Source organism: Pyxicephalus adspersus, chromosome 12 (genome assembly GCF_032062135.1).
Source record: "Pyxicephalus adspersus chromosome 12, UCB_Pads_2.0, whole genome shotgun sequence".
NCBI lineage: Eukaryota > Metazoa > Chordata > Amphibia > Anura > Pyxicephalidae > Pyxicephalus > Pyxicephalus adspersus.
Genome location: NC_092869.1, coordinates 17,578,453 through 17,600,678, shown reverse-complemented (window position 1 = coordinate 17,600,678; position 22,226 = coordinate 17,578,453). Strand labels below are relative to the sequence as shown.

The 22,226-nt window shown below is 39.2% G+C and overlaps 1 protein-coding gene across 31 annotated transcripts in view; it reads right to left on the bottom strand.

Annotated features, from left to right (window-relative positions):
• The window catches only part of GPHN (gephyrin), a 401,006-nt gene that overhangs the window by 37,854 nt on the left and 340,926 nt on the right, over window positions 1-22,226 (bottom strand). For all 31 annotated transcript variants that reach the window (XM_072428975.1, XM_072428977.1, XM_072428985.1 and 28 more), the window contains 2 exons: window positions 9,181-9,268; window positions 2,439-2,512 (listed from right to left, as the gene is read on the bottom strand). In XM_072428975.1, coding sequence (XP_072285076.1) covers window positions 2,439-2,512; window positions 9,181-9,268 — 162 coding nt within the window. The remainder of the gene's footprint in view (window positions 1-2,438; window positions 2,513-9,180; window positions 9,269-22,226) is intronic.

Below are 22,226 nucleotides of genomic sequence, written 5' to 3'. Positions count from 1 at the left end.
TTTTTGCTGATGACACCTAATGTATATAACGTCCTCCCATCTCCTTGCCCAACTTATTTAAAGAGTTGAGCTCCTTTTCAGAGGTGTCAGGTTTAAAACTAAATGGAGCCAAATCGTAGGCCCTAAATATTTCATTGCCCCCAAACATAATCACCCAACTCAAAGATAATTTTGACTTCACATGGAAATCCAAAGCAATCACCTATTATAAGATTACCTCTTTTTACCATGATCTATACTCAGCTAGTTACCCCCCCTCCCCCCGTTTCATGCAAAAGCTAGAGATCTGAATAGATGGTGTTCTAGCCCCCCCTCCTGGTTTGGGAGAATAGCTGCAATCAAAATGAACACTTTACCCAGATTGCTTTGTCTTTTCTGCACCCTCCCTATTGCTATACCCAGGCTGGTCTTAAGGAATATCCAAAACAAACTCATAAAATTTGTTTGGTGAGACAAACTTCACTGCATTAATGCAACTACATTATATACTTTGGGAGGATTGGGTGTACCTAACATAATGGTATACTACAGAGCAGCCCAAATCTCAGCATTAGGCCAAACTTATATTCCACCTCCAAGACCACAATGGACAGACCTGGAGGCCCTTGGCCTGCCCCTCAATACCAATCGAGGTCCTTATGTGGATGCCCTCCTCCAAGAGACCTGCGATTCTCTGTCCTTCACTTTCACATGCTCTCTCAGTATGGGATTGACAAAAAACTAATTTTAACCTGCACTCCCCCATGCTCCACTTACTCCCCTATGGCATATTCCTAAATTTCCTCCAGGTTGTGAACTGGCTCAATTCTCTTGGTGGTGCAACAAAGGATTTTTCAGAATCGTAAATTTTCTTGATGGCAAGGCTATTCTGAGCCTCCCACATTTACAAGAGAGCCTCTCCCTTCCATATACAGAAATTTTCCGTTATCAACAAATCAGGTTCTTTATTCAAAAAAAACTTAAAGGGTTGAAACCACCCTACCAGAGTGTAGGACTTGAAAAAAAACTGCAGTTTTATAATTGAATCAAAAGGGAGGATCTCAATAGCTTCTAATAGTCCCCTTGAGTTCACCAAAAACAAACTTAACTGGATAATGGTCAATGACAAATTAACCTGTACTCTTAAAAACATCCTTAACAAGTTCTACAACACATGGGATTCGTGGTTAGTTTATATTCATGTATAATTCAAGCAGGCAACCCTGACCCTTCCCCCTCCCTCCCTTGTGTAACCCTTAACTTCTTATCCCCCCCCCCCCATTTTTCTCTTCAATTTAAATTTTAAATGATTACAAAGGGGGTGAATGAATAAAGGTACCTCTACCGGCCAACCTTTAAGATCTCACTCTAAACTTGATATACCTGTATACCTCACAAGTTTCAAATCTGTGAATAACACTATTTTTGTACTATTGAACTTATTTGTATTATATATTTTATGGTCTACATTTAAAAACGACTGACACTTGCTGTATTTAGACTTTGTAACCTAGGAGGTGTTGAGCCGTTTGACCTAATATGTTTATTCTACTGAAGTCTGGTTCCTGATTGGCGCTCTTCTTATTTAGTTTTGAACCCCCTATTCACCCCTTCCCTCTTTTTTTTTTCTTTTTATTTATTTTTTTTCTTTTCCTGTTATTCACTGCAAATTTGTTGTGTTATGTCATTGTTTATTTTATTCAAAAAGTTCAATAAAAACTTTGAAAAAAAATAGCCTATGTTTGAAATTACCATGCATTCCAATGGGCTAATCCACACCAGGAGGTTTCTTTGAGGCACGCTTTTGAGAGTTATCTATAACACTCCTTGTAATATTTTAAAAATTAAAAAAATTAAAACACAGGGTTGATGTGGGAAAAGGTAAAATGGGGGCATAAAATGCGGCATAGACGTTTTCCAGCGGTTTAAAGGCAAGCTTTAAAATGCTAATAAAAATCCATAAAAACGCACATAAACGCGGTAAGAACGCTTACATGCGTTTTTTAAACCATCCGACCCAGCCTAAGGGAATGTTTGCCCCAGATATAACAGACACAGTTAGTATTGCATTACTTTGTAACATTAGGTTTGAGCTGTCAAAATATTATTGTTGTAGTTTGCCATGTAAATCCAATTTTGTTGAAAATTGTGGACAAAATAACAACAACAGGCAAGTTTATTTTAAGCTAATTTTTTTCTAGTTTTAGATAAGAACTGGGAAGCACTGTCAGGTTTTCATTTCTGACTATATTCTGATTCGATTTTTACTCCCTATCTGTTCAAAGCATTGTTAGAGAAGGAAATGTGTGTAAATCTTTCCAACAGTGAATCCAATAGAGGATAAGGAAGCAGTAAAAACACAACAGGAGTTCAAATCCTTTCCCACGTTATCCAAAATTACTCTCAGATAAAAACGCACAAAAAACAGGGTACATAAAACCATAAAACTGAAAACTTACCCTGGCTTCATAAATACCCTTCCAAAATGGATTTGTGCATGAAGATCTATATCCAGCACTTGCTTAAGATAATCCTATTTAAAAAAAATAGGAAATTAAATTTGGAAGTTTTTTTACATGTATATTTGTAGCTAGGCACCACAGATAAGTTGAAGAAAACAATATAATGAATATAAGGCTAATTTTATGAAAAAATATGTCAGCATATGCCTTGCTATATAGTTTGTATGCCACTGCCATCTAACAAAGATAGAATCAAATTTAACTCAATTTGATTTTCTTAAAATTTTAAACAATCAGCAAGATTATAAGCATGTTGGGCCTATTGGAATGTACAAACATTTTATTAAGTTTTTCCACAATATAGAAAATTACATTTGGTACACGGTTAAATATCACAAGCAAATAAACCACAGTACAAAGTAACCATTTACAAATTCAAATTTGAGTTTCATAGATATGAACAGTATATTATCCTACAAAGCGAAAACGTATTTTCTAAGACATACACAACAATATACCTAGATATGCCATACGTAATATACCCATGCTGTCACTGCAATAATGCAACAGCAAGGTTTAGATAAACCAGCCTCCAAATGAAATTATCAGCATCTCCCCCCCAAAAAAGGGGGGTTGAAGGTAAGAAAGTACTCCTCCCAGCACCCCTAGTGAACACAGCCAAAAATTCTCAACAGCAGTGTCAAATGTGTCCTGGAAGAAAAAAAATCGATCCCAGGTTTCCATATGTTCTGAAATTGCTCAAAACAGTCCAGGACCAGAGCTGCCAGTGTTTAGTTCACAAGGATTTCTTTCTAATGTGCTTTCACCTCTCCAAAGTTGAGCCGAGGGGTCTTCCAAGCCCTGGCAAGAATTAGTTTTGCTGCATTAAAGATATGAAATATTGATACCACACTCAGGTGGTCCCAAAGGCCCAACTGCAGTAGAGCCATGGTAGGTGTCATCTGTAATGATAGACCTAAGATTGTGTTGGTGTATCGGAACACGGCTGCCCAGGATCTCTGTGCTGTAGGGCATTCCCACCAAATATGATACATGGATCCCACCTCTCCAAATCCACCATAACATGGGGGGGAGGTATATCCGTGATAGTTGAAGCAGAATCAGGTACCACCTAAACAGGAGATTGTAAGTGGTTTCCACTGTGAGAGTGTTTTGAGAGCAGAGTAAGCCAAGACCTTTTCCCACTTATCCTCAGAGCCATCCTGCCCCACATCCCGAGTCCATGTGCATGTGTAAGGCAGTGGCCCCTCATGGAAGCCTGATAGCAATGTAGAGTACAATGAGGAAACTGAACATTATTATGCGGGTCATCCCTGCATGCTTATTCAAACTCGGTAAGGCCATGAGAAGCTGTTTGTGTACAGAGCAAGGATGTTATAAGGTGTCTTATTTGAATATACAAGAAAAATACAGTATTAGGGGACTCATGTTCTTGCTTGAAATATTGAAATTTCAGTACTTCCCTCCCTAAAAGAAATGTGGACACCCGGGGCATGGGGTCCTCAATACCTGGAGGGAACATGGGGTTACCCAATATGCTTGTTAATGGTAAGTGTGGAGACAGGAGACACCCCTTGGTTCTAACCGTATCCCATACCTTAAAGGAGTGGGCTAATGGAGAGGAAAGGTGGAGTGGGCGCCGATGGGGGGAGATTTTCAACGGGTGAGATATGGAAATTGGTTGGCAATCTGAGATATTGAGGCAGACCCAGATCAGAGCTTCCGATGTAGCGTGCAATTTAGTCAAAGGGGCAATCTGGGCTGCTTGGTAGTATTTTGTGATATGAGGTTCTGCCAGTCCCCCTCTGTCCTTCCTCCTACAGAGCACATTCCGGGCCACCCTCAATCTGGTGTGTACCCAGATATATTTAAGCACAGCTGCTTGCAGTTTGCGTAAAACCGCAGGAGGCACTGCAATTGGTAGAACTCTAAAAAAGTAGAGGATTTTAGGGTAAGTACGTCATCTTGATGGCATTAATCCCGCCAAACCAGGATATGTGAAATGGGTGCCAGGACTCCAGAAGAGAGACCAGGGACCTCAGTATAGCTGTCTAGTTAGCTTCATAGAGTACAGCACAATGAAGTCAAGTGGACCCCCAAATATGGAAGCCTAAATACCCAATGGAAAGAGACGTTAGTGTGCCTGCTAACACCGATGCTGTGAGATAAAGGGCTAGGGATTTGCTCTCGTTAACATGCAACCCCCGATATCTTGGCAAAACTAGAGAGGGTAGTGAGATTAGGGAAGAAGTGTGGGGAGATGGTAGGGTAAGGAGGATGTCATCAGCAAAGAGGATTCAAATATGTGTTGTCCCTGCCACCTTTATACCTCTGACATCGGTCGTAAGAACTGGGCTAGGGGTTCAATCACCAAGATAAAAAGCATAAGCAAAAGGGGGCAAGCCTTGTCTGGTGCCCCCCTGCAGGGGAAGCTCTCTGATTTAAAGCCACAATTCCTCATCAAGGCCTATGGCGTTGAATAAAGAGCTCTATCCACCAATGGCCTTTTGCACATCCAAAGCCAGAAACATTGCCTCCATGGCCTGGGTTTTGGCTTTACTGGCTAGCTGGCTTGCCCGACGAATGTTATCCAACCCGTCACTGAGGCATGAAATGGGTCTGGTCTCTGTGTGCCCACAATTTAGTCTATTAGTTATAATTTTTGTGAGCAGCATGAGATCAAGATTTAGGAGCACTGATGGTCCTTGCCAGGCTTGGGTATCATGACTATGTAGAGGTCAACATATTATCAATGGTCCCTCTTTCCTTAATGGCATTTAAGAGTTTAGTATAAACTGGAACAATCCACACTTTTTTTTTTTAAATAAAACATGGCTGTGTCGATGTCTGCCCCCAGCCACTTATTGGTTTTAGGAGAACTGATGGCCAATAGTATCAGTACAGTATCATTTCTGTGACATCGGCTTCCAGAGTCTCCACAAAGTCCAGGTCCTGCTGTTTCAAAAAACTCTGTAGCGGCCGTATATACCGTGGCCAGGTAGAATTTGACCTCTTCAAGCACTTTAAGGAGATTACCCGTGAGAACATTTCAGCATTATGGGCTTCCTCTGGGGCTCCATAAACAAAGCTTCCGAGCCAGAGGAGTATCTGGCTTGTTGGCGCTCGTGTGAAACCCGGTGGGTAGCCATTAGGATTATACAACCCCTGACTAACACTTAAGGGCACCCACAGGCTGGAGGGGTTGTGCACTGACAGAGCACGAAGGTCAAGACCTGTGGTTATCTGTTCTCCACATCTTCCTTACGGAGGAATAGAAACTCATTCAGAGTCCAAGAGGATCTATCTGGTTTAAACAAAAGTCCCTGGAAGGCAAGTACTAGGCGGTTTTGCTCAGACCATGGCAAAGTTAGGATCGATGCCACTGAGACCGCCGGTAGGAAAGGAGCAGGAGACTAAGATATGATCGATTTGGGAATGTAATGAATGTAATCCAGAAGGTCCCTGAACTCCCTGGGAGCCCCAATATCCCTTATACATATGGTGGGTGTTGCTAGTGGAGCGATCTAGGACCATATTGGAATCCCCACAAAGGATGACTGCTCCCCTGGGATGGCTCTGGAGTAAGGGCAGTATCTCCCCAAGAAAACGGAATCTGGCCCATGTTAGGAGCATAGTGTGTTAGTAAGGTCATCTCTGCTTCAGGGATTGAGTCCCAGAAAAGTGAATTCCTGCCCACTGGGCCAGCAATTTGTTTGGTACAATGGACCTGGAGTCCCCTCATAAACACAATCAACACTCTCATTTGCTTTGTGGTGGCACAAGTTGCATAGAAGAGTGGGTATTGAGGGTTTTTAGGTCTTTTGGGGCCAAAGAAGAGGAAAAGAGGGTTTTCTGAAGAAGTAGGGGGGTGGATCATGGGTGCTGACAGATCGGTTTGACGCCTGTCCTTGGCGTCTGTATGTTGCATGGAAGGCACATTCCCCCCTTCGGCTCCAAAGAGTGCCAAAAGGGGGAAAACCCCGCCCCCTTGGAGAGAAGGTAAAGGAGATTTAAAAGTCATGGAGCAGGGGAGGAGAAACAGGAAGGACAGTGGATAGAATAAAGGGGTTAGGGAAAGGGGAAAAACAAGAAAGGAGGAGTGCATAGTTCAAAAAATACATACACCCGCATAACTGTAGAGCACATGGCAAACAATGGAATCAGCAATAACATACAAACACTGTAGAACCAAGAACAATTACCCTAGTGGGATTCCCTACTATAACAGCAAACACCATAAGGTGCAGAGAGTATGCTTTCCCAGAAAGAGCACCATCTTGTGGTAAACAATGGGTACTCAATACAAACTAGCCCCATTCCAAAAAAAAAAAAAAAAATAACATTTATATCAAAATAGGAAGAGCTAGTAGAAGTGAGAGTTAGACCATACCAGTTAACTAACATAGAAACAACTTAAGTGCATTGAAACAACATAAGAGGGATCCCTCTCTTTTACTGTACGAAGCTCCAGGAGCAGGTTTGCAGCTGATCCCTCTGCTCTGTATCTTCCCACAGCTGATCAAACACCAAAGCTTGGAAACATGCCTGAAGATCCCAAATTGCAGATAGTTGGTACATGCGATTATCTAAAGAAAAGATGAGTTTACAAGGGAATCCCTATCTATAGGGGATTTTGTGTTGTTGTAAGATCAGAAGGTACACTCTCCTTTGTATAGTGAGCTGGGACAAATCCACAAACAGCTGGTATTCGGAGCCTTGAAAAAGTAGACAATCTTTTTCCCGGGCAGCTTGAAGAAGTTTTTCTCTAGTTTAAAGTAGTGAAGCTCCGACACTACATCCCTCGGAAGACCATGTGGTCGTTCGTGTCCCTTACACGATGCACCCAATCTATCTCTAGTGGGTCTATGGGAATGGTTGGCGCTAACTCTTGGAAGAGAGCTCTCACAGTACCTTGGATATCTTCCACACTCTCAACAAGACCTCTAAAGCAGAGGTTACTGTCTGTTGCTCGATTCTCCCTTCTTTCTGTTTGGCTTTAAGGCTTTGTAGCTTCTCTTGCAGGGCTTCAATTTCATTTCAGAACCATGACCAATCACAACTCTGGTTGAATCTTTCCAAGGCTGCGGTACAAGTGTCAATCTTCTTGATTTCACAGGGCAAGTGAGAGCTGTTTGGTGTCTGTAGAGATTTCCTCTTGCATGATAGCTCACATATCTTCTAGCAGAGCTCGATTACCTCCAGAAGGGGGCCATGTTGGAACAAGAGAAGTCCACTGGTAGGAAACCTTTTGGCCCCGTTTTTCTTCCAAGTTAATGGGAATGCATGATGAGACCCACTGGGAGATTTAGTCAAGTCACCTTCAGGAGATTCTTCCTAAATCAGGATATCGGTGTGGGGAAGGTGGGTAAGCAGAGATGCTCCAGTTAGGGCTGCTCTATCACCTGGGTCACGCAGAGGGCTCTCAGAAAAACGCCATCTTGGGCGTCGTTTGCCTACCTCTGCCCTGGAGTATTAATTTACACTTCCATACATACTTACATATTAGGCTGTATTTAAAATTCTTCCCTCATTAATTTGGCTGTCGGATTAAAGACAGTTTTAATCCCAATGCATTTCTCTTTTCAATGCATATTAAAACCAATAAAGGGATATAGAGTGATCCACTATCTCTCTATGTTGTCTTTCAAATTTAAGGTAATTGCTACCCCATATTGTATATCAGAATAAAAAAGCAAAAGAAGAAAGACAGTCGGGGTTTAGAGGCTTGATTTTTTCAAAATATAATAATGTATTAGTCAGGTCTTTCATACATCTTTACATAGTCATTAGTACTGTACATCACCAAATATGTATCTCCGAACCCATTGTCTCATCATGGGATTGGAGTTTTCATACTATACAGAGAACAACTATATTTGTTTATAACCGCTTTCAGTCATTATTACCCGATGCGTTTCGCCTAGATTGTCTTCCATAGGGGCATATACTGGGGACAGTACGGTTTTGGATGTAGCCAAAAAGGCTGCAGACTCCCACTTTCTTTCTGACAGCCTGTGTGGCTGTATCTTAAAGAAACACAGGCTATCTACATCAATTCGGGAAATCTAAGAATGGGAAGCTTTCCCTAATATTTTCTTACCAAGGATGATAGGCTTCTAGATGCATCACTGAACTTTGAAAATAGACTCAAACAATTGGCAACTATTTACCTCCAAGACCTGTCAGTGCTTAGTATTTCAACAATTCACCATATATGCCAAATTTGACTTTGAGATTGCCACTCGATCACTTTCCATACTTTGTTAATTCAACTACATCCAAACCATACAGTCCCCAGTATATACCCCTTAGGCAGCCAATCTAGGCAAAACGAGTAGGGTAACTGGACTGGAAGCGGTTATAAACAATTATAGTTGTCCTCTGTATAGTATGGATACTCCAATCCCATGATGAAACAATGGGCTCAGAGATACATATTTGGTGATGTACAGTACTAATGACTATGTAAAGATGTATGAAAGACCTGACTAATACATTATTATATTTTGAAAAAATCAAGCCTCTAAACCCCGACTGTCTTTCTTCTTTTGCTTTTTATTCTGATATACAATATGGGTTATGAACTGATGTATTGAATGATGTGATGATGTGTGTTACTACACTTTACACGTGGGTACTGCTTTTTGTATCATAAAAATAACTACTAAACATTATAGCTAATACTAAATATTAAATTAAATAAACCCTATAGTTTTACCTTTTCACCCATGGACACACCACCTGATGTGATGATAACATCAGCACGGCTGATACCTTCATTTAAGGCATTTAGTAAGTCATCTGGGCTGTAAAGAGAGAAGTCAAATTAAAATAGCAATGCTGGCTACATAATACAATTACAAATCAAAATAACTGATGTTTGCTACAGTCAAATTACCAATAGAAGTACTGTTTAAAGCAAAACTTTCAATATAAAAGCGAGCTACTGTGAAGCAAATAGATAGATTGCTTCTTTGGACAGAAGGTCCAGTAAATTAAAGTTAATTAAGTGCAATGAGAATCACTGAGATTCCTTACACCTCAATCAAGGATGTCCAAAAAGGTAAAGGTGTAAATTAATTTGTATTGGTTTCACAGAAACCAAAGCTTGAACACATCATTGTGAAGTGACCATTAACCTGGTCCAGATATTGATGGCTGATAAAATGTGTCTGCAGATTAGTTTTGTCCAGGTTAGGACTAGTCTCTCTCTCACTAAAATATCTGACTGTGTCCAAATTGGATTCCATTGTAGGAGAAGAGTACAACACTGGATGGAAAACTAAATCACCAGTAGTTCTAGAATGTGGATTGAAAGACCGGATTCCTCATTGACTAAGTTCCCTGGACAGACATGAGGCCTAAGATAACTCCCTAACCATGTAGACGTTTATAGTTGTTAATAAGGTGCAAACACCCCCCATTAACAAACCTTTATATTGTACTTACATATGTCTACCATTCTTTTGATCACTATATAGAAAGTGACTCAATTTGTTACAAAAATTATATTCGCAACTTCCTATCCATTTAGCCCCAAATCTACTTTCAATATCAAATTCCCCAATATCAAATTCATATATTGTAATATCCCTACCATTAACTACTATCACTCCATTCAGTGCTACATCACTGTGCCAATATATTACGTATCTTACTTTTAGATCAAATGGGAAACATCCCAATCTCTCCCCTTTTTTTTCAGTCTGCTTCCATGGGATGTAGCGCCTCCATCTAAGCTCCTTACCTCTCCACTGTCTTCCGTTTTATGGTACCCATAGTAAGATGGCGTCCCTCGTGGCAAGGGGGCCCCTGCCATTTCCAGGAACTCGTTCCATGTGCCACGACTAGATCCACTTGGGTAGGTAAATATTGTCCACGTGAGTCTGTACTGACGTCGGTGCTGTAGGAGGCACCCTACGTGATTCATTCATATAGGAGGCAGATAGAATGCTCCTCCTATATGAGGATAACAGCTGCCTGATGGACAGCTGCTACAATGAGCGAGTGGTTGTAAGTCCGAGTCAGTCTTTTTCTGTCCGCTTCCATGTAATCTAGCTCCTCCATCTAAACTTCTTACCTCTCCACTGTCTTCTGTTTTATGGTGCCACATAGTAAGACTTCGCCGCCAGTGGCTTGGGGGCCCCTCCCATTTCTGGGACCTCGTTCTCCGTGTCATGCCTAGACCCTTAGGGTAGGTAAAAACAACCTCCACATGATTTTTTACTGATGCTGGCGCTGTAGGAGGAGGCAGATAGAATGCTCCTCCTATATGAAGATAACAGCTGCCTGATGGACAGCTGCTACAATGAACGAGTGAGTGGTTTAGTCTGTAAACCATCCCACATTTGTTTTCATCACATATCCCCCCAGCATATATATCAACATCCTGGGGGCTTGGCGTCCCCTAACAGCGCAAGAGCCGCTCTATTGACAGGACATCTAACAGAGAGTCATTATCACAATTATTAACATTCACATATTTTAAATTTGTATATCAAAATCAGATTGACAATGAATATCTTTCCAGGTACAGGTTGACAATCGAAAATCCAGCCATCGATAATCCGGGTCCCTCATTTTCCCAGCATGAATTTCGGATTGCATTTTCAATACAGGGACTGTATTACACAGTTTGGCCACTAATATTTTAATGGCGCTGTTCTGCAGAAACAGCTGTTAGCTTGCTTGCTAAACTAAATTATTATTATTATTATTAAACAGGATTTATATAGCGCCAACATATTACGCAGCGCTGTACATTAAATAGGCATGCTGAGACATCCCTGCTGCCTGCTCCCTGGAACTGTGCGAGAGGAAGACTGGTCTGTGTGTGGAGGGAAGTATAACTTGTAAAAAATTTGGAATTTTAGAAAATCCGGCACTCCTCAGGTGCAGAGGTTGCCTGATTTTTGATTCTCAACCTGTACTGCAGATAAATAACTATCAATAGTGTATCAAAAATTCATTTTTTTATATATATAACACATTTTCTATATAAAAATGCCTATTGTTTAACATTACTTAGCATTTGCAATATTTGTATATACATAATGAACATACATAGAACATCATACCAATTATTTATTTTGATTTATAAATATCTATTTACATAGTTTTTACATAGTTGTTTTTTGTTATTAATATATGCAAAGAAAAAACATTTTTTTTCTTCTCTTAAGGCTCTAAAAAGGGCTTGTAACGCATCATTTCATTGAGACCTGGTAGGTATGTGGCTTTCAGTTCATAAATCCATCTGGCTTCCTTCTTTAATAATTCTTTATCAACATCGCCACCCCTGGGGTTTGGATAGACGTATTCCAAAACTTGAAATCTCATACTGTTTTCATCAGTGAGATGATATACCCCCATATGATGACTTAGGGGGTCGTAATTCCACCGCTTTTGATCATATATACATGCTCATATATTCGCTTATTTAGTCGATGTTTTGTCTTACCAATATAAAATCGGCCACAGCTGCAGAAAGCCATGTAGACAACTCCCATGGTCTTACAGGTCACTTTTTCTTTTAATTTTGGTCTAGCCATAATAGGGATTTGCAACATATCTTCCTTTGAATAAATCCAACGGCACTGTCCACAATCACCACAGGCAAAAGTACCAATTTCAGTTTCAACATTTATACATTTTGCTTCATTATTAAAATGGCTATGCACCAATTTGTACCTCAATGACGGTGACTTTTTGTAAACAAAATTTGGATGCATGCCCACGTTTACTTATCTCAGGATCTGATCTTAGGATGGGCCAGAATTGACTAGAAGAATATTTAGTTATTATTCTCACTTTGTCCTGTTCTTTCGAATCTTGTTTCTTTTTAAACACCAAATTTAACCGTGACTGTCCCTTTGCTTTTCTAGATGCTTTCTACAGAATTTTTTTGCTATAGCCCCTCTCTAGCAATCTGTCACTGCACATCGTGTCCCCATCACCACCCCCTGTAACTGGAGGTAGGTCTTCTCATCAAATACAAAGATGTTTCGGGTGAGTATATATTTAAACAATGAAAGTACAAAATAATTCTCTTGTTGAATGTCTCTACTTTTCTCAGATAGCCTTGCTGATAATTTGTAGACCAAGACTATGGCGAATGCTGGAGTACAGCGCCTCGACATCTATGGCTACAAACATAGCATTTCCTGGTAGATTTATATCCTCAACTACCTTTAGTACATCTAAAGTACCTTTAGACGGTAGTCCTGGAACGAATGGTCCTAAGTATTCATCCACTAGGCGACTAGCTTCTGATGAGATGCTCCCAATCCCTGAAACTATTGGGCGACCCGGAGGCCTGGTCAAACTTTTATGCACTTTAGATAGTATTGGTAATGGCCATTTTTGGATGTTTAATACTTAGAGTATTATACATTGTTTATTTTTATTTCTTTTACAATTTCTTTTATTTCTTTTACAATTTATTTCTTTTACAATTATTGAATAGAATTAAAAAAAACTAAAAAATAAAATGAAATATTAAAAAAACCTGAATTTGTTGTTCTGACATAGTTATATACCATTCCTTAATATTTAAGATCTTTAAATACATCAATTTATAGTCTTCCTTGTTTTGAATGATAACATTTCCTCCCTTATCTGACTCTTTTATGATTATCCTATCATTAGAATGTAGGGAGAGAATAGCCTGTTGATGTTTATACAAAAGATAACGATTTATAAAGAAAGATATTTCTTTTTCTATCTTTTCCTATTTCTAATTCCCTCACTGCTTCAGTCACCTGCTGCACAAAAGAGTGAATATCGTTTCCACGTTGAATATGGATCACTTCTTCTTCAGACTCATAATCCTCCTCCATTTCCTGTTCTATATCTCTGTCCACATTTCCTTCTTCCCACAACTGCATTAGATTTTTTTAAAGTTCTAAAATCCTCACTCTTGAATCCTTCAAAGTTCAACGTCTCTTGTATTCTTCTGACTTTTTTGTCAAACAGAACCTTATAGAACAATTTTTGCGAAAAAGATTCAAATCTTTTGTAAATACAAATTTATCACCCCTCTCAGAAGGAAAAAAACTGAGGCCTAGTTTTAAGACTTCAATTTCCTCATTCGATAGAGGAATACCCGATAAATTGATTACATTTAAGAGTCTATTTTGGGAGGTATCTTGTACACAATTTTCCATTGTGTTCAATATTGGTACATTGGGTGTATTCCGATTGGTGGCCTGACCTGATATTTAATAAAAATCTTCATCAAATGTTAGGAGCACGCTCTCAACATTTGCTCCCATTCCTCTTTATTAAGCCCTTCATTCCTGATGTTTGGGAAGATCTGTACTCTCAGACCAATAGGATTAAGATTCTCCATTAGGTATTTCTTTAGATATTGAATATGCCAGTAGGTATTTGACTTTCTTTTATATAAAGATTTTAGTCTCAAAGCTACCTCATTTATCTCTAATTCATTTTTAGTTTGGGTGGCACAGATGGATTTTATTCCAGATATGCATCCTTCCCAAGCATTACCTTGTAAATCCATAACAGTCAGCAGAGAAGAAAAGAAAAAAAAAAAACCTGGAATTAGTACAATGTTCCTCTATTGAATGATGCCATAGATAAATTTATTTTGTTTTTGACAATTTTTCTATATGCGGTTACTAAAAACAACGACTGAAAATAAATTTATCAATGGAACCATTCAATAGAGGAACATTGTACTAATTCCAGTTTTTTTTTGTTTTGTTTTCTTCTCTGCTGTCTGTTATGGATTTACGAGGTAATGTTTACAATTCAATGTAATACGTTATCAATTCCTTTTTGTGGATCCTGAGATTAATAATAACTCGGATCGGACATTAACATTTAACTACCATCTTGGAAGCAAGAAGTGTGCATCCTGTACCTTTAAAAAATACCATATTGGCAGTATCTCAAGATAAAAATAAATTGCTCCAGGGAGGTTGACTTAGAAAAAGCAGCAAAGGAATTGCGTGAAAGATTGCTAGAGAGGGGCTATAGCAAAAAAAATTCTTGAGGTTTAAAAAAAAAAAAACAGGATTCGAAAGAACAAAGTGAGAATAACTAAATATTCTTCAGAACACCTAGAAATATTGAAGATTTTTAGTCAATTCTGGCACATCCTAAAATCAGATCGTGAGATTAGTAAACATGTGGGCATGCATCCAAATTTTGTTTACAAAAGTCACCGTCATTGAGGGACAAATTAGTGCATAGCCATTTTAATAATAAAGGAAAATTTACAAATGTGGAAACTGAAGTTGGTACTTTTGCCTGTGGTGATTGTGGACAGTGCAGTTGGATTTATTCCCAAGAAGATATGTTCCAAATCCCTAACATGGTTAGACCAAAATTAAAAGAAAAAGTGACCTGTAAAACCATGGGAATAGAAAAAGGATGTTATCAGGAAGGCTTGTAATAGACAAATTCTTCTTATGAAAAAGTTACATAGGATGTAATGTTTGCCAAGCCTAAAATGTATTTTAATATCAAAGGAGAAGAGGAAAGGGAAACATAGTGTTTAATTAAATTATAGAGTCTAGGTTGTCCTATTTTCAACATAACACTCCTAGTCTATATATGAAAATACAACATGACAGAACGTGTTGACAAAGCAAATTTAAATATATATCTCTAAAAATTTTGAGCTTATCTCAAGACCCGACGCGTTTCGCCGAATTGGGTTCTTCAGGAGCTTTTTGAGATCTGTCACGATGCATGGATGCATTTAAAGTAAAATGCTAATCGATGCATGAAAGGAAAAAAGAAACATTTAGGCGTTGTGTGGTAAAACAATGCAGTTTAAAAAAATATATTTATATATAATATGTTGATTGATTACTTACACAAAAATATTTTGATGCTTAAACACAAGGGTAGGAGTATCAACGAAAATATCCCCATTGGAATGCCCCTAGGTCTCCTATAGAATATAGAAGATTATTAAGGATAAACAGAATATGTGTCAAATCCCTATTTAATGTACAGCGCTGCGTAATATGTTGGCGCTTTATAAATCCTGTTTATTAATAATAATAATAATAATAAAATGGGATTTAGTACGAGATCGCGTTTAATCGCATGATCTCGTGTGATTTGAGTATGGGAATACATTGCTAGAGTATAGCTGGTGAGATCACGCTACCCCGCGTGATCTCACGAGACTTACAGCTTCAAAAACAAGTTGGCACGTGTAGTCTCGCGAGATTTGTATCAGGGTGTTATTTTTGTGCTACCTAGTGTGCGAGATCTCCGGAGATTTACGAATTAATCAAGGAGACAATGATTTAAAGTCAATTTAGGTGTAATAAGGGCTATTCATAGCATGAAACTGTGCAAATTACAAATAAGGGGGGTGAGATTGAATAATCAGGTGTTGATTTATTGATCAAACTATGGGTATAGATAATAATTTACATGTGAAATAAATGAGTATGGGTGGAGATGAATGTGGCAAAATTTTTTTTTACATTATGTATTGAGTAAGTAGCCATGAATAGCCCTTATTACACCTAAATTGACTTTAAATCATTGTTTCCTTTATTAATTTGTAAACTCATGAGATCTGGCATAGCAGTGTGATCTTGCATACTGGGTAGCACAAAAATAACACCCTTATACAAATGTTGCGAGAATACGCGAGCCAATGTGTTCTTGAAGCTGTAAATCTCATGAGATAACGCAGGGTATCTATACTCTAGAAATGTATTCCCATACTCAAATCACGCAAGATCACGTGATTAAACGTGATCTCTACTAAATCTCATTTGGCACATATTCCATAGAAAAGAAGGACGCCGACAGCCATGTCTCCCTCCTCCTTAAGACTGGGTGCCGGGGCCCTGTCCTTCACCACTAACCACCAATGATAAAGTAAGTAACCTTCAAATGGAAGAACATGTTTATTTATATCTAATTTACATTTGAATCACATAAGCACTCCCTTCTGGGAGAATGCTTTTATGATTGTTTTAAACCCACATTGTTCACTGATTTACCCAAGGACTCCCTTTTTGGTTAGGCACTTTTCTAGACAGGGGAGTGACACTTACTTTACCCTACAACTTTTTTCCTCCCTCTTTTGTGGTCATAGAGAAAGTATGATATATTTATTGTACCATTAACTTTACCTTCCAAGATATCTGTTGCCTACACTCTGGGGGCACATTATCTATTAGTGAAGGACTAACCTTCCATTCAACCATGATTAAGTAAGTTAACCCAATATACCTGTTACGCCTGTAGTATATTATATACTTATACAATTACCTAATCTACACCTAATATATCATGAATAGATACCAGGATGCACACATATTATCCAGTATCTAAACAACTTGTTACCTGATGACAACTGCCCCCTTTTTCAAAGTACTCTAATTGTAAGTACACCACTTCATACTTCTATTTAATTAGTATAATTATCTTTATGTGACCAATTGATTAAATTCCCTTTACATTCCAGCTATATTCTCCTAATATTCCTGGGACTTATAAACCCATATATATCAAGCACCAGAACCAAACATCTCAAGTAAGTAAAAAAACTACACTGATACTTGACTTTATGTTATTATTATTATTACCAACCTAACCCTTAATATTCTTCTATATTCTATAAGGGATCTAGGGGCATTCCAATGTGGATATTTCCTTGATACTTGTACCCTTGTTTTTAATTATCAAACATTTTTTGTGTAAGTAATCAATCAACCTATTATATATATATTTTTTTTAAACTGCATTATTTTATCACACAACGCCTAAATGTTTCTTTTTTCCTTTCATGCATCTTTTAGCATTCTACTTTAAATGCATCCATTGTCACAATCTCAATAATCCCCTGAATAAGCCAATCTGGCGAAATGCGTCTGGACATGAGATATGCTCAAAATTTTGAGAGATATATATTTATGTTTGCTTTGTCAACACTGTCTGTCATGTTGTATTCTCATATATAGATTTGGAGTGTTATGTTGGAAATAGGACAACCTAGACTCTATATATAAAAACAATTACAATTTTGGGAAATATATTTATTGTCAATGTCAATCTGATTTTGATATCATACAAATTTAAAATATGTGAAAGTAATTATTTGTGATAATCAATCTGTTAAAAGTCCTGTAAACAGAGTGGCTCTTGCGCTGTTAGGGGACGCCAAGCCCCCAGGATGTTGATATATATATGCTGGGGGAATATGTGATGAAAACAAATGTGGGATGGTTTACAGAGTAAACCATTTGCTCATTGTAGCGGCTGTCCACCAGGCAGGTGTTATCTTCATTTAGAAGGAGCATTCTATCTGCCTCCTCCTACAGCAACAACATCAGTACAAACTCATGTGGAGGTTATTTTTACCTACCCTAAGGGTCTAGGCATGACGCAGGGAAAGAGGTCCCAGAAATAGGAGGGGCCCCCTGAGCCACTAGCGACAAAGTCTTACTACAGAAGACAGTGGAGAGGTAAGGAGTTTAGATGGAGGAGCTAGATTCCATGGAAGCGGACTGAAAAAGACGGACTCAGGAGAGATTGGATTGTTTCCCATTTCATCTAAAAGTAAGATATGTGATACATCGGCACAGTGATGTAGCACTGAATAGAGTGATGGTAGTTAATGGTAGGGATATCACAATATATGAATTTAATATTGGGGAATTTGATATTGAAACTAGATTTGGGGCTGAATAGAATAGGAAATTGTGAATATAGATTTTGTAACTAATTGAGTCACGTTCTATATAGTAATCAAGAGAATGGTGGACATATGTAAGTACACTTTAAAGGTTTGTTGGTGGGGGTGTGTTTGCACCTTATTAACAACAAGCAGTACTATACCTTAGCTTTACATTTCACTAAAAATAAAAATTGGGGGACTTGAGCATTTTAAGGGGTAAGATACTAGTGAATAGAAATAAGGAAGTCTAACACGCAATAGAAACACTGGGCATTTCATTTGTGAATAGCTCAATTAGGTATATTGTATAAACAACGTTATACTGTAGTGATGGAGAACCTCTAGAAACACAACTAAAAGGCTCACAGAAGCTCACAGAATCAAATCAACACATTAACATTCCTAGCGGTCTAATTCCATCCAAATTTCCATGCAAAAAGCGGTACAATTTTTTGCATGCAAATTTATTTTTCATTGTAGGCTGTAACTCTTAGGCATAACTCACTGATATTTGATACATTCAATAATAAACTTTAAATAACAAAACACAAAAATCTGTTAAGAAAAAAAATATTTAAACATGTAATGTAACTGTATAGTAGCATATATAATATATATAATATAATTATATATATATTATATGAATATTTCTTTGTAGTGGACTCAATACAGCTATTTTGTGTTGAATCCAATACAAAATTATTTCAATTTCCCGCCGATCCTCTGCCCGCACCGACGCATGTACCAACGCCACCTGGCAAACCATGTAGATCCCATCTCTGCACTTCGCAGCTGGAGATTAGAGGAGCAGGACGTGTCCACAGGAGCTGTGGGGACCAGCAGGATGCCGGGGGACAGCAACAGAACAAGGTAAGTGGGTTTTTTTTTTTTAGTTAAAAGCGACCTCAAGTGTGACTCAGGATTACAGCTAGGGGGGTTAAACCTGTAATCGAGCATAATAGGCATCCCAGGTTTCCCAGACCCGTTCAAATTTAACAACACTATTCCTGAGAAGGGCAGTAAGATACTCCATCAAAGGGACTTCTTGAATGCGAGTATGCAAATCCTCCAATGAAGGAGGCAATGTGGATTTGCATTTGGTCGAAATCAAAGTACGGGCTGCCACCAAAATATGTGTAGTAAGCTTACATGTATATTTGCGGAGACCTGTGAAGGGCAATCCCAAAAGGTGGTGGAGTGGATCAAGAGAAAACCGTTGCTGGGTCACCTCTCTGATCAGTTTGTTAACTCTATCCCAATAGCTTTGAATAATGGGACAAAACCAGATGTGCTCCAGTGTCCCACGCTGGGACCCGCATCAACAGCAAATAGGGTCCACAAATAGGGAGTGGAGGCGGAAGGCAATGCCGGACCCTGCGTCTTAATCTTTTCCTGGGCCTGGGCACCTACCAGGGTGGGGGCGAAGGGGGCAGAGATTCATCACACTTCTATCTCAGGAGCCTAGGGGAAGGAATTCCCAAGTCCCGGCAAAAGACAGGTAAGTCCTTTGGGTAACGCAGAACAATGGATCCCCCATCATGGCGTGCCATCAGTATTGTCAGGAGTGGTTGCAGTAGGCGTCTTTGTTGCAAAGGTGTGCCAAGTTAAGTCCTGGAAAAGCTGCAGGGGAGCCCCATCAAACTCTAGATTACGCATATTCCTTGTGGCAGACATGATTGCATCTCTGCGGTTGCCAGGTGACATAAAACATCCCAAGGCCTTGAGGCCAAAGCAGGTTCCTTCGAAGCTCTGTAGGCTATGATAATTCCGATCTCTTGTGAGGAAGGGCGCCCCAGAAGGCGATTAAAAAAAGCTTGCAACACTAGCTTCAGATCAGAATTTTGGGTAGCCTTGGGTAAACCACGGATTCAGATGTTATTTCTGCGACCCTTATTATCCCTATCTTCCAGGTGACGATAAAGGTCTGTAATTTTCAAGTGATAGTCCCGGGCTCTGTAAGTGAGGGCCTCAATATCCACCTTGGCCTGTTGTAGATTCTCATCTAAATCTTCCACTCTCCCCGCAAGAAATTGTAAATCTGTACGCAGGACCCCAATTTCGGGGCAGAGAGTTGCTTGTACCTCTGTTATTAGTTGCTGAAAGTCAGCCTTGGTGGGCAGAATTGAAAGTATTGCTGCCAGGGAGGAGTTAAATCATCACATTCCCAGGTGCTTGCCTGCAGTGTTTAGAGGGGTCCACTGATCTCTCGCAGCAGAGGGTCTCCCTGAGCATTGACCACGTGTTTGTGAAGAGGGGCCCAAAGGGGGAAAGTCCTCTCTGCTCAAGAGTGCTCTGCACGCCACATGTGCTTAGGGGAAGATGGGGCCGGGGGCATCTTTGGAGCCTGTGAAACTTCACCAATGAATGTCCTGATCGAGGGCTGGGAGGAGAATTGCCGTGATGCCGGAGTGGGGGGAAGCCTCCCCACTTTAGGCTTCTTCGATTTGCCCATCTCGCTTAAGGTAAGGTGCCTGTTATGCTGACAGAAAACACCAGTGCCGTCAGAGCTGAGCACTCACGTGGCCATCGCCAGAGTCCTCCAAGCCACGCCCCCTCTATGCACCCTTGTTTTACCAGATTTTTGTGTTTTTTTATTTAAAGTTTGTTAATAAATATTGGACATGCCTAAGAATTACAGACTCACAATGTACAATAAATGTCCATGCAAAACAATGTACCACATTTGGCATAAAAATACTGACATAATTAGACCGCCAGGGGGTTAATGTTGTTTTGAATAAATCAATGTTTTTATAATCAAGAAATATGTATATCCTATTTGATTGAATGCCTTTAAAGTCCCAATATCATTTTTTTGTCTTTAAACAAAAGAGTGTAGAATTAATTGCCCTCAACCCAAAGAACCCACATTAATCTAGGCTACAAGCATCAGCATTACCAAAGGGCGAGCTACATGCAGCTACAAAAGTGAGTGTTAGATTGTAAAACTAGAGGCATTCAGCACAATAGAAAAACTGAAAACAACAACAAATCAACAAACTGCAACAAATCAACAGGAAGTAGCTCCCAATGCCAGACCCAACTGGCCTTACTACAAAAGAGTTTCTCTATATAGGGCAAGTGCAGTGGCAATACCAATACTTGGAACACTAACTAAGCCAATGCAGGGTTCCAAACAGGACCCAGTCTCTGAACATCACATTACAGGCACTTCCTGTAGAGGCAATCGCCAGATTATGAACAAAATAGGTTCTGAAGGTTTGTTCTTAAATTGAATTTGTATTGGAACAGGTACTTTTTTTTATTAAATGCAAATTGGACAGATGTTTGTCTTAACATAATATTTATTTTTTTCCTTTCTCTACATACTTTCTGTAAATGCAGTGCAACCTTAAGCAGTCTTGGAAGAAGATGATGGACTTGTTGGAGCGGATGGGACTGGTAAAGGAGAGTCAGGGTCTCATTCTGCTGCTAAAGTCAGTTTCTTAAAGAAGGCTAGGGAGGTTACCGCAGAGCTTTTCATCATAAATAGCCCTGTAGCATCTCAGACCCTCAATAACTGTACAGCAAACATTGGTGAACCTCTGTTTGAACATCTTACTCTTCTAACTTTTTCATTTCTGCTTCAATGATGTAATATGATGTACAGTTAGGTCCATAAATATTTGGACAGGGACAACTTTTTTTCTAATTTTGGTTCTGTACATTACCACAAATAATTTTAAATGAAACAACTCAGATGAAGTTGAACTGCAGACTTTCATCTTTAATTCAGTGGGTTGAACAAAAAGATTGCATAAAAATGTGAGGAACTAAGGCCTTTTTTAACACAATCACTTCATTTCAGGGGCTCAAAAGTAATTGGACACATTAAAAAGCTGACAATAAAATGTTCATTTCTAATACTTGATTGAAAACCCTTTGCTGGCAATGACAGCTTGTAGTCTTGAACTCATGGACATCACCAGATGCTGGGTTTCCTCCCTTTTAATGCTCTGCCAGGCCTTTACTGCAGCGGCTTTCAGTTGCTGTTTGTTTGTGGGCCTTTCTGTCTGAAGTTTAGTCTTCAACAAGTGAAATGCATGCTCAATTGGGTTCAGATCAGGTGACTGACTTGGCCATTCAAG